General features: G+C 40.2%; 2 protein-coding genes across 4 annotated transcripts in view; both read right to left on the bottom strand.

Moving 5' to 3' along the window:
* The window catches only part of vgll4b (vestigial-like family member 4b), a 33,510-nt gene extending 28,222 nt beyond the window's left edge, over nt 1-5,288 (bottom strand). Inside the window, exons 1-2 of the mRNA XM_019892441.1 lie at nt 4,749-5,288; nt 3,175-3,248 (exon numbers count right to left, since the gene is read on the bottom strand). Of these exons, the coding sequence (XP_019748000.1) occupies nt 3,175-3,238 (64 nt within the window). The 5' untranslated portion in view covers nt 3,239-3,248; nt 4,749-5,288. The remainder of the gene's footprint in view (nt 1-3,174; nt 3,249-4,748) is intronic.
* Nucleotides 5,289-5,497: 209 nt separating this feature from the next.
* Nucleotides 5,498-11,264, bottom strand: tamm41 (TAM41 mitochondrial translocator assembly and maintenance homolog). 3 transcript variants are annotated; one of them, XM_019892437.1, is made up of 9 exons: nt 10,886-11,263; nt 9,869-10,051; nt 9,704-9,796; nt 8,181-8,331; nt 7,574-7,719; nt 6,862-7,027; nt 6,353-6,415; nt 5,954-6,247; nt 5,498-5,788 (listed from the first exon to the last, which is right to left on the bottom strand). In XM_019892437.1, the coding sequence occupies exons 1-8, from the start codon at nt 11,030-11,032 to the stop codon at nt 6,156-6,158; spliced, it is 1,041 nt and encodes a 346-aa protein (XP_019747996.1). In that variant the 5' UTR covers nt 11,033-11,263; the 3' UTR covers nt 5,498-5,788; nt 5,954-6,155. The 3 variants fall into 3 exon arrangements, with proteins under 3 accessions (XP_019747996.1, XP_019747997.1, XP_019747998.1); XM_019892438.1 differs by lacking the exon at nt 5,498-5,788 and having other exon boundaries at nt 6,030-6,247; nt 10,836-10,887; XM_019892439.1 differs by lacking the exons at nt 5,498-5,788; nt 9,869-10,051 and having other exon boundaries at nt 6,030-6,247; nt 10,886-11,264.
* Between the last annotated feature and the right edge of the window lie 941 nt (nt 11,265-12,205).

Here is a 12,205-nt window from a genome sequence, read left to right as displayed (position 1 = left end):
ATATATATATATACACACACACACACACACACACACACACACACACACACACACACACACCTATATAAAATCAAATAGAGGCCAAAAAGCTAAAATGGACATTTGCACATAGGGTGTCAATCCAGCCCGAACCAACATTTTATTTCATGTCACTTTGTTATACAACACAGCAGCTGCAGGGGTGTGGTAATAAAAATTATGGCAATGCTCCTGTTTGCAAAGCGTTAATGTTGTAACGTGCGGCATCGGCCCTGACAGGTTTGGGCCTCTCCCTATGGCGCACACCCACAGTAGAGTAACTAACACTCGTCACAGGTGATAGCAAATTGGTCGAGGCCCGTCGATCTGGTCGGCGCTCTGAGCCGGCCGGCTGCTTGGCTGGGTCGCCGAGCAAGATGGTTGAGTTGCTCGCCTATTTCCTCCTGCACTGTTGTGCACGTATTGTCGTGAGACAAAAGGGACCGCACAGCTAAACGTGACAAAACAAAAACACAGCAGGGGGTGGGGGCAGGGGGAGGGGCAAGAAGCTGGTTTTCAGTTGATGCGGGACAATGCATGATGGGATACCAGCTGCTGACATGCAAGACAAGCTGCGTCTGAACATTCCCAGGCTGCCACTACACAAGTGAGCATTTTTGCTTGAGACATTCCAAGTTGCTTGGACACAAAAAGGCCCAAATTGTCTACCCTCTGCCTGAATTTCATCGTTAAGGTTCGTGGATTATTCACAGAATATTTCAAATACCCAAAAGCCTTTAAATTAGCTATTTTCTTCAAAAAGGACAAAAATACAGTGGTGCCTGGAGATACGCGTTTAATTTCTGTGACGACACGAGTAATTTAAAACACGAGCATTTTAGATTATTTTTCCCCACCGAAATAAATGGAAATGCCATTAAACCCTTCTAGCCTCCCCTCACCTCGCCCAGATTTTGAAAATTAATAAGATAAATTATACCCACATTGTATTGTACTTTATAAAAGCATACAAAAATGTATATCATGTGTTGTTAATTAATTGCCCAGATTTTGTCACCGCCCACTCACAGCCAAATATTCTGTTCATACTTCTTTGTTGATCGTTTTTTATTCTTTTTTATTTTATTTTATTTTTTTTTAAATCATGTGGTTTTGAATGAGTATGCAATTAATTTGGGTAACTAAGAGGCCGATGTCAATTTGAGCAAACTTTCTGTTGCACATAGAATATTAAACACTGTTTTGTTTTCTACAAAATATTTATTTTGGAAAAATGACCCAGAAAATTGGCTCAAAACGACCCAAGTGGGTCAGTCCCTTTTTGACCCAAAATGTTTTTTTTTTTGTTTTTTTTTTTTTTAACCCAACAGTTTTTAGGCTGAACTGGATTAACCATACTGGCCTAACTGTAACTTTTGTGTATGCAAATAAATGCTCAAAGAAGTACCGTAAAAGAGTAAACAATAAATTGAGTCACTACATTGATGAATTCCATTTTTATTTCCAGATATAAAAACCTGAACGAATACTATTTCCTTGTTCTCAAAGAATAGCAGTCTGTTTTCACTCAGCTTTCTTCCTTGAACTTTCTTCTCGTCACCGCCTGCCTGCCTCGCAGGAAGCCACTCGACCCCGCTCACAAAGTTGTTCTTAATTAAACTGGTCTAGACGTGACAGGTGGGCTGAGTTAAAGCGCGAACGAGTGGTCAGTGTCACTAACCTTAATGACATCCTACACTGCATGCATAGGATTGCTAATCTAAATGTACGTATCCTTGTCACATACAAGCCCACTGCCTTTTCTCATTGCTTTTGTATCATCTATTTATTATTCTTCATGTAGAGTATTCCATAGTCTTCAATATGACTACGTTTGACAGTCACTGTTTGTTCATGAATGTGTGCCCATATTGCTGCTGCAAAAATGATCATTTCCCCTCAGCAGAGCTAATCGAAGCTGATTTTGTTATAAATAAGCCTGATTCTCTGAATTCTGATGGTTGACTTCTGTTAACCCACTGGTCCAGCCAGCAGCAGAGAGCCCGGTTGAGAAGGATTTTGGCCATTTCTTCCTTAATCTCCGGAGGAATTTTAAATTGAGCAACACCAAAAATCTTGGTGTTGCTCAATGGCAAGGAAAAGGCAGTCAGGAAAGACGGATGTGAAGAAAACATGCCAGATGTAACTCGACTCTACGAGTGTTGGCAAGCAACTGGTTGAATGGCAGCATTGGTGGCAGTTGAGTGCGGTTATCACTCATTTTACTGCCACGAGCAAATGGACAAAGACAACTATTGTGTTATGTCACAAAGCAGCGTTGAGGATTACAGAAGAGGGGAACGTTGCACCTTGGTGATACACAACACAGCCCTAATCACATGAAGCACTTTTTCACATACTGTGAGTCCTACGTACATTTTTGTCGCAAGTAAAATAGCGGGCACACCATTTTTGGCAATGTGCTTTCTCTTCTTGTATAATGAATGTTTATTGTGTTCAGTGTCATGAATTTATGTTTATGGCGCAGTAATTCCCAATGAGTGCACTATGAGAGCTCAGGTGTGCCAAGAACAATCATCCACTTTTACTTAATTGTTTCAAAAATTATTTATTAACTATAAATAATGTTATCTTTGTTCATCTATAACTGTGACATCTAGTGACAGGTGAATCATTAAAGGGGAAGTCAAGTCAAACGTTTTCCTTACAATATGTTCTATGTGACCCCACTGGTGTAAACACAGCATTCTGACTAACAATGTATTTGTGGAATATGAATTAAGCAGCAAAATGCACCCTTTTTTTCTCTGCCTCAGGGGGCGGCCATTTTGCCATTTGCTGTCAACTGAACAATGACATCACAGTTGCTCATGGCTTAGGTAATGACCAAACACAGCTCACCTACTTTCTGAGTTTTGTCATGTGGTCTTTGCAAGCTGAGTTGTTAAAAATCGGTATATACAAAATCCAACCATTTTTATATGTCTCAGGGGGTGGCCATTTTGCCACATGCTGTCAACTGAAAAATGACATCACAGTTGCTCATGGCTTAGGTAATGACCAAACACAGCTCACCTGTTTTCTGAGTTTTGTCATGTGGTTTTTGCAAGCTGAGTAAATCGGTATAAGATCAAGAAAGTTGGTATTCAAACGTGGGTGGGATGGGTGACAATAACAAAAAAATAAAACACTCACGCTCTTCTTCATTAGCATGAACAAATGACGCTGCTCTTGACAGAACATCCAGTGGCGTCTCCATGCTGGGTAACCTGTAGGACAGAAAATTGAGTTTACGTTTGCAAACACACAAAATATTCAAGTGGGTGATTCAGAGTCCCTGTGGGCAATGACTACACACACACAATTCCATTAATGTTTGAGTTTTTTTTTTTTTTTTTTTTTTTAACTGTGAGTGCATGCTACAATGTTGGCTTTGTCATTATCTTTTGGGTTTGGTTTTGGGGTGGGGAATCTACAGCTTGTTCTAAAACAAACTATAAAATAGTTACAGATAATCATGCTCAAATGTTGATTGACAGTGAGGTATATATATCTTTACTGTGAGCAGCACAGTGGACAAATGAATAGTACATCTGCCTCACAGTTTTGAGGTCTATGGTTTGAATCGCGGCTCTGGCCTTCCTGTGTGGCATCTGAATGTTATCCCCCATGCATGAGTGGGTTTTCTCTGGGAACTCCAGCTTCCTCCCACATTCCAAAAACATACATGTTCAGTTCGCTGAAGACTCTAAACAATTCAAAAGTGTGAATATGAATGTAAATGCTTGTTTGTCGACAGCTTATGTGCCCTGCCATTAGCTGGTGACCATTCCAGGGTGTACCCTGCCTCTCGCCCAAAATCAGGAGGGATAAATTCCTGCCCACGTGTCACCTGAATGAGTATCAGCAGGATAGAAAATGGATGTTAGATGAATACTTTGAAAGAAATTCTCATCCTGAGAACTGTTTATATTTCCCTCTTACGGCCTGGACAAAGTAACAAAATATTAGGAACACCTCTGAGAGTTTTACCAAACTTCAGCGAAAATAATGAATTCATAGATAAATGTACATGTATTGTACTCAGACTGTCAATCCAGATGTTAACATCATCTTTGTAATAACGCACCGCTTGCCTTGGATCTCACCACCCGTTTATTGAATTCAGGTCGAATTTAATAGGTCCGACCTGGTTTTCAGGGGGGGGGGGGTTCCGAGTACAGTATATCTTATTCAAGCATTTTGTCCTTCAATGTGGAGCCGTCTGTCCTGCAAAGCTATGCAAGGTATTCGTGGATGAAAAAAAAGTATTATAAGACCATTCTGACCGCATTCTTCAAATGCCTTGATCCTCATTATTTCTCACAATGAAAAAAGAAATTACAAGTATGAGTTTACTTAACTTTTGTCACGCTCGGAAGCTGATAATGAAAGCGGCAAAACAACAAGTGCGTCCGCATTTCTACGCAGCCGACTTGCATTCCTATCCCACGATTTTCTGACGTTTATTGCCAATGACGGGATCTTTGTCATTTGATGACAAATAAAGTACAACACTTGCTATGTCCACTATTTGGCAACGTTTGGCCACTACCATTTCCAATCGAAAAATTAAATTTAATTCCAACGTCATTGGCCGTTTATTTATGGCCGTATCCTCCATCATTATTTCTCCATCAAAATATGATTGCATTTTTCCAACATTTTAAAATGTTTGAATCTAAAGCCCCATGGAACAATGTGCCAAGTTTACGTTGAGGGACACATACCTCCTTTATGCGCCACTTTGGTATCTTCCAGTAGTACAACGTCCAAGCAGAGGGCAACAAACCGTGAGGGAGGAAAAGTGTATATTCCACAGAGATACGAAGCTTAATCCGCAGCTAAACGGCTCCGTGGGAGGGAAGACAATACTAGTAGCTGAGCTGTCGGGACCAACTTGGTTGTAAACGAGAAAAAAAGGAGGAGGAGGAGGAAGGAGGAGGCTGGAATGCCTGGAATGATGGAATTCAGTTGCTAGCAGGTGGTGGAAGTAACGCATGCTGATTGGCGGAGCCGGAGAGGGCATGATATCATCATAAATTATGCAGATTTTTACGTCACATCCTCTGAAGGCGTCACCGCTGTTACTGTAATTTTTAAACGAGACTACCAAACTGGATACTGATTTCGATTTCTCAGTAGTGTATAGAATGCAGAGCATATCATGTTTAGCCTTTTACCCAAACATTTACAGTCAAAGGGATCGTTCCTGCAAAGGTATGGCATGTCACATTAAATATTGACTTCTGGAACAAATACTGTAGCTTGCTTTTGCTCGCAAATTTGAAAATAAAGTGCAATATGGTTTTTGTTTGAGGTGACCATAGACCGGATGATAGCTGAAAATGAAAAGATGTAATAGGACTAGGAATATTTAATAGTGGGAAAATACAACAAGATGGCTTCATCCAGAATTCTAAACCTGGGGTATTTATAATTAAGGGCCCTGTTTTTATTGAAAAAATATGACGCAATGATCGAACAAATGTTTTATTATTTGACATTGTGATCGTTTGTGTGATTTGGCATCTCCTCTGAGGTTTTTTTTTTTTTATATTTAGACATAAATGTGTCAGTGGAGAAATCGGTTTAAGGCAGTGGGTTTCAATTATTTTCTGTTACACGCTCCTCCCGACTCCCCCGCAACTATAAATAGTATAATCTATCAAATTGTTCTATGTCTACCTCTGCATAACGTTATATCCTTTATGACATCGAGGAAAACATAAAAGAAAAATAAACAGATCAATTTACTACCAAAAAAACCCTACTGTATGTTAATATTGTTTTTTAGTATTAAAAAAATATTTGAAGACCATCAATTTGCCTGGAAAAAAAAGTGAGAGCATCACTGTCACTTATTGCAGTGGATGTGCAATTATACTTTATTCTAATACGGTGAAGGGGGGGGGGGCATGTTCCCTGGGGTCACGCACACCCCAAGTGGGCATGCCCCCACTATTTGAGGACTGGTTTCACGGCAAGTTTATTTCCTGATTATTGTGTCTCTCACCTTAGAGTCTCAATATGTTTCCTACTCGTACAGTTAATGAGAGAAGACTGTAATTGAATGTTCTAGTCTCAGTTCATGTTTTAAACCAAGAAGAAGTTTGACAGATTCCAAGGAACGTGGTTCAGGAGGTCGGCGAAACAGATGGTTTCCTCCTCCAGCCCTTCCACATCTTTCGTAGTTTCTTCGAGCTGTAGGACACTGTCTTCCACATGCCTGTGAGCAAGTGACAGACCAAATAGAATTGTACTCTACATTAAGCATGATTATTAAAAAAGAAATCTGCACATGTCGAGCAATACACAAGAAAGAGATGCTTACCTGCTGTTGCGATGCCTTTGATACTTTGTGTGATACTGGATGATTTCACAATAGAAGAGATGCCTGATGAACATACAAAACAATAGTACATAGTTAAATTTGCCAGTAGGGCCTTCATGCAGCCTCATTCTTTTGCAGTCTGGACACAGAGGGCTGAGCTTCTCCCGTGTCTCAGAGTCTTCAGAAGTCTCAAATAATAGCTAAAAAAAATTGCCAGTTTTGTTGCTCATTCGTTTTTTCTTTTACTTTTTACATAATTTATGTGGCCAGCAGAAAAGATTTCATCACAATATATAGCTCCGCCCTAGTTTTCACGGAACCATACTCTCTGTGTTTGCATCGGACAGAATTTTTGCTTCGCTGAACTTGACTCATTTTCAGCAGCACCTCTCACTCAATGTCGCGATAGGTGGGCAGGCACGCTACAGACCCAATTATTTCTATACATGCCAATAAAAAGTCATTGTTTCCCCAATTACCGTATGTCCCCTAGAAGTAGCATTTGTTACCCTGCTGCACAACTGTTCCACAGTCGGGGTCCTGAGCCATCTGCAGCAGGATCTCCTCCACATCCCTGTTCTTCCCGGGAGGGTCCACCAGCTTGGTGATCCTCTGCTGCAGGGTGCGAGGCAACGCCATCAGCTGGATGAACTGGCCCTCTGGGCTTTTGTCAACCTGCATGAAGTTCAATGACATTATGTGAACCACAACTTATTTGAAAGAGGTTGTCTTCCTAGTGCCGTTTGTGTGTGTGTGTGTGGGGGGGGGGGGGGGGGAAGATAACCATATAACAAGAATCTGCACTTACTGCAACAAAAGAAAGTGTTGGCTCAGTAAAATATGAGCCATAAGTTGAACTTAAGCCATAATTCAGATCATGCTATAAACTTGACAATTTAAAGGGGAAGCTAACCAAAAAAAAAAATATTTACAATAATATGTTTGACGCACCTCCACTAGTCTAAACAAGGCATTCTGATTAACATTGCGCTTGTGGAGTAGCAAAGCACACCCTTTTGTAGCCATCTCAGGGGGCGGCCATTTTGCCAAATTTGAGCAACTCTGATGTTTTTTTTTTTTTTAATTATAGAAAGGGAAGTGGATCTTACTGCAACACAAGGTGTCAGCTGAGTACAATATGAAATGCATGATTCATTAATGGTCACATACACAATTACCAAACAGACACTGCAGCAAATAGCATTTATCTGAGCATAATACCTCCAATTTTCCTTGTTGGGGCTTGTAGACCACCTGTGGGCAGTCCCGTAAGATGTTGCTGTAGAGAATCCGGAAGTGCTCAATATTGTCATTCACAATGTTGGCCACCTTGGATTTATCCTCTCCGATCACCATCCTGAAATCACCTTGAGGGGAACACACCAAATATTTGCCATGACGGGTCGCACATTTAAAACTTTACACGTATTTTTGGCTGAAAAGTGAAGCATGGAGAGCCTCTGCAGCCGAAATGCATGAGTGCTCATGAGTGTTCATTGCCCACAGCCTCTCAATTACAGTATATCTGGTTATATTTCTCAACCGTTTCCTCGGTCATGGCACTCCGCTGTTTCCTTGACAATTATACCATGTTGTTTTTGGTTCAATAAAATTAAAACAGAGCAGCCTCAAAAAGCTCTTTCCCGATAAGGACGGCAGGCGTCAGTTATTGCATTGCAGCGAGTTGGTATGTGCGCAAGTGTCAATTGGCAGGCGGGCAGGTGTGAGACGCTGACTTTTCACATTGTTTGTTTGCGACTGTCCAATTTAGTATCTTTAGTGTAATCTAGTACTCTGGACTACATAGAGAGAATTACTGGGAACATACCGGCATAAGACAGGCCAGCTATTTGCAGGAAAAGCTCTTCCTCACTAAAACTCTCAGGTAGCATAAGGAATGAAGCCGTTACAGCGCTCTTGAGGTTGGCCACGAGAGCGGCACGCAGCTTCCCATTGTCAGCCTGCCCCAGCAACTTCACCTACAGAGGAGCGCAAACGCATGCGTGCACACACGACAAGCAGTGCATTTATTTGGGGGAAAATGCAAGATGAAAAATACAGACAGCATGAAGGCGACAGAGAATTAAATAAAAAGTTAAATGACAATGAAAAAGTTTCTTCTGGGTGTCATACTGCCCCAAAAAATTACAATCTTTACAAAGGTCATGAGAAAAAAAAGTTTACATATTACAAGTCTCACTGTTATGAGAGTACATTCTAATATTAAGAGAAAAAAAATTAGTCATATCTAAGGGGAAATTGCTATGTTTCAAGATTAAGGTTCTTAAAAAAAAGCCACAATGTTTTTTTCAAAGTTCAGAGTAAGGTCTCGTAAAATTACATTTCCGTATAATTCATAACTTCTTATTGTTACATTACAATCTGTGATTTTTGGACCTTATCTCTCAAAAATTACATTATTTGCGTATAGTGTTAACTGTTATGGCTTTATTCCCGTAATATTGACTTTTTCTTTAATTGCGTATAATTAATTTCAATGTTTTCATTTAAAATTTCATGCTTCATAATTAAATGTAAGAGCACGACTTAAGTCTCTTTTATAATGTGTACTGAAATTTTGCTTTCTTGTACGGTAATACTATTTTAAAAAAATTGTATTACACTGCTTCTTCTCTCATAAAAGTATCATTTATTTTAATCATCCTACAACTAGCGAGGAAAAAAAAATGTTTTGTCTAGTGTCGTAATAGTCAAACTTTATTCTCAAAACATTACACCTTTTTTCTTGTATTGACTTTCACGCACATTTTTTTTAAAGCCGTTATGACTGTGAATTTTGTATAACCACATCAATGTTTAACCACCTCCACATATTACATACACAGCGAACAACAAATTGATGGATAACTTATTTTGAAATCAGAAGTCAAGAATAATGGCTTGTTCAAATATTGTTGTTATGGATTAGATGTGACAATTTGAAATTTTGGTTCAGACTTTAGCAAGCATCATGGAAGTTAAGATGCTTGATTTGCTTTCGCGGGCCACATAAAATGATGTGACGGGCCAGATCTGGCCCCCGAGCCTTGACTTTGACACCTGGGCTATAAAGTCTCGTACTAGCAACAACATGAATGTGTAAAATTACAATTTTCTTCCTAATTGTCGCAACAGTATGACTTAAATCATGTAAAAATAATGGGAATTTTGTCATATTACAACTTCATTTCTGATGATATTCAGTTTTCTGTGGCTCTAATTCTTCCCTGCTCATTGAGGCCCAAACACTTCTACCTAAATAAAGTTTCTGTCCACGGAAACGGGCAATAATTTAACATGTCTACAGTACATAAAGATTAAATAAGATTAAGTGACGAATAAATTACTAACCGGTTTGTGAAGCCGTCCTGCAGCATACATGGTTTTCCAGTGCATGAGATCATCAATGAGACGCTCGGTGCTTATCACGCCATATTTGATAATCTAGAACGAAGAAACATAGTTATGTTTGTATTTACTCAAAATGACTTAAAGTGAGCTTCTTGATATTTTTACCCTCCCGTCCATGGGCACTAGCGTGTTGTAGTACATAGCAGCACCGTGGTCACTCTGTATGGAGCTGATCATGGCAGGCCCAAGTAGTTTAAGGATGGAGTAATGTTTACGGTTCTGCAATAAATTCATGGTGTGCCAAGTGACTGGATCATCCACCGCAAACACAAAGTCCAGCATGTTTTTCTGCATGTAAAAATATTGACAGAATAACAGGTTTTTATTGAAGCAAACTGCACAAGCATAATATCTAGTATACACACAGTTTACTGGATATGGAGACATAACGTTTTTTGTTCTTTTACCAATATCTATGTCATGTATACCACGACACCAATCAGCTATTTTTCATGTAAAGACTGGGCCAGAAGTAGGTATGAACTTGAAAAGGGTTTAATTTTGATAACATTTACAAATTTTCCTAGCATCTTTTTCTCCCTGATTTCCTTTCTTCATTTAGCTTTACTTTTTATTTTTGCATCTTCACTCATTCCTTCAATAAAATAACATGTTCTTGCTCTTAATTTCTTTGGCCTTGCTTTCACTCTTCCCTTCCTGTCTGACTTCTTTTCTGCCTTCCTTCCATTCAAGATTTTATCCTGGTACTGTATCTTAACGTGCCTGACCTTCCCTCAGATCCTGTTTTCATTCATCCTTACGTCCTTCACACCTGTTTTTTATTCATGCCTGTATTGATCCTTTCCTTCAAGTTGCTTTTCTGCCCGTCTTCGTCAGCTGCTTTTCGCTTCTTTCCTTGCTTTCTCTCCTGCTTTATTTTCTGCCTTTCCTTTGTTTCCACAGCTTTTACTTTTGCATCTTTTTTTACTTTGTTGAATACCTTTCCGTCTTTCCTACCACACCTTTCCAACGCCGCCTAACAATCCATATACTGTAGTTTGTTCTGGACTCAAAATAATAGATTTTATTGTAGGTAAATAAGTGAGCTCGAAAAACAGATAGGCCTACATACTTGGCCCACCTTGCTCTGTTTACAATCTGTGTACAGTTGTCACTTGTTACCTCCATTTGACCTTGGCTGGTTCCTTGCTGTTTAAAAACACCAGATCCATAGGCGAAAGCTAAACTGATATCCTGTGGGAATTGTGACAAAATTCTTCTGTAAAGCACGCCGGTGTTGTGCAAAGCCGGGAGAGTCATTTTGTCCATACATCGATTTAGATCCTGATCGACAACACGTTTGTTATCGACAGGAGACCGCTGACATGAAACTCACAACGTCACTTCCAAAAAAGCTTAAACAACATTTTCAATGGTTTGATAAGACTACTAGCCAATCCGCTAGCGTGTAAAAAAATATATGGATGTTGTTTTAACGTTGAAACATGTCTACTCCTGCAGTTTTCATTCGCCGACGGCGTCGCATAGTAATTGCGTCATAGTGTTGCGCGGTGGCGGGAGAGGCTCATGGGAAATGTAGTGCGAGCGCACGCAACTGCCCTGGAATCGAAAATCGCCGACATTCATGGCCTAATAACTGTTATGGCCCAATACCCGTGTTATTCACTAACTCCGCGTCAAACGTGCTATAATAGGAGATGGCGTAATGTGTACGCCATATCATTAAAGCTCTGTTTTACTACGAAAACCATGTAGGTTTAGTATTTGGCCGGCAGATGGCGACTTTTAAGTGTACAGTACTGTACAGCGTTTCTTGGGACAGCTCAAATGGCTTGTTTGCCATACGACGCAAATTACCCTCTATACTGTAGTGATGGGAATTCCGGCTCTTTTTAGAGAGCCGGTTCTTTTGGCTCGGCTCACTAAAAAGAGCCAGCTCTTTTGGCTCCCAAATGGCTCCTCAGTTTTTTTGTTGCTTAAATTAGGTGTCTGTGTGTGTGTGTGTGTGTGTGTGTGTGTGTGTGTGCGTGACGTGTGCGTGTGCGAGTGTGTAACCCTCCCCTCCCTCTTCTACCACGGATCTTGACCAATCACGTGCGGCTTTAACCGAAAGGGGGAAAAAACAGGAGGAAAAAAAAAGTCGGCTCCCATTAAAGCGGCTCCCTCTTAGGAGCCGGCTCATGTCGTTCACTTCAAAGAGCCGGCTCTAAGAGCCGGCTCGTTCGCGAACGACACATCACTACTATACTGGTTTATTTTCCAGGTTCACCTATAAACACCTGTAGTCCATTGTGTGAGTTGCAATACCACACCAAGGTCAAATCAGAAGAGAAGAGCATTTACTCCATTGCGAGTTCCACAACTAAACATTGAAAACGAGCAAATAAACAACATGAAAATAACAAAAGAAAGCAATCTCTGGTTTAACAAACCTTAGCATAGCTGTGTATCTTTGACCGTGCTAACTGTTTAGCGTGGATT

Source organism: Hippocampus comes, unplaced genomic scaffold (genome assembly GCF_001891065.2).
Source record: "Hippocampus comes isolate QL1 unplaced genomic scaffold, H_comes_QL1_v1.1 scaffold137, whole genome shotgun sequence".
Lineage (NCBI taxonomy): Eukaryota > Metazoa > Chordata > Actinopteri > Syngnathiformes > Syngnathidae > Hippocampus > Hippocampus comes.
Note: the sequence above shows the minus strand (reverse complement) of the source record. Positions and strands in the feature narration are given on the sequence as shown.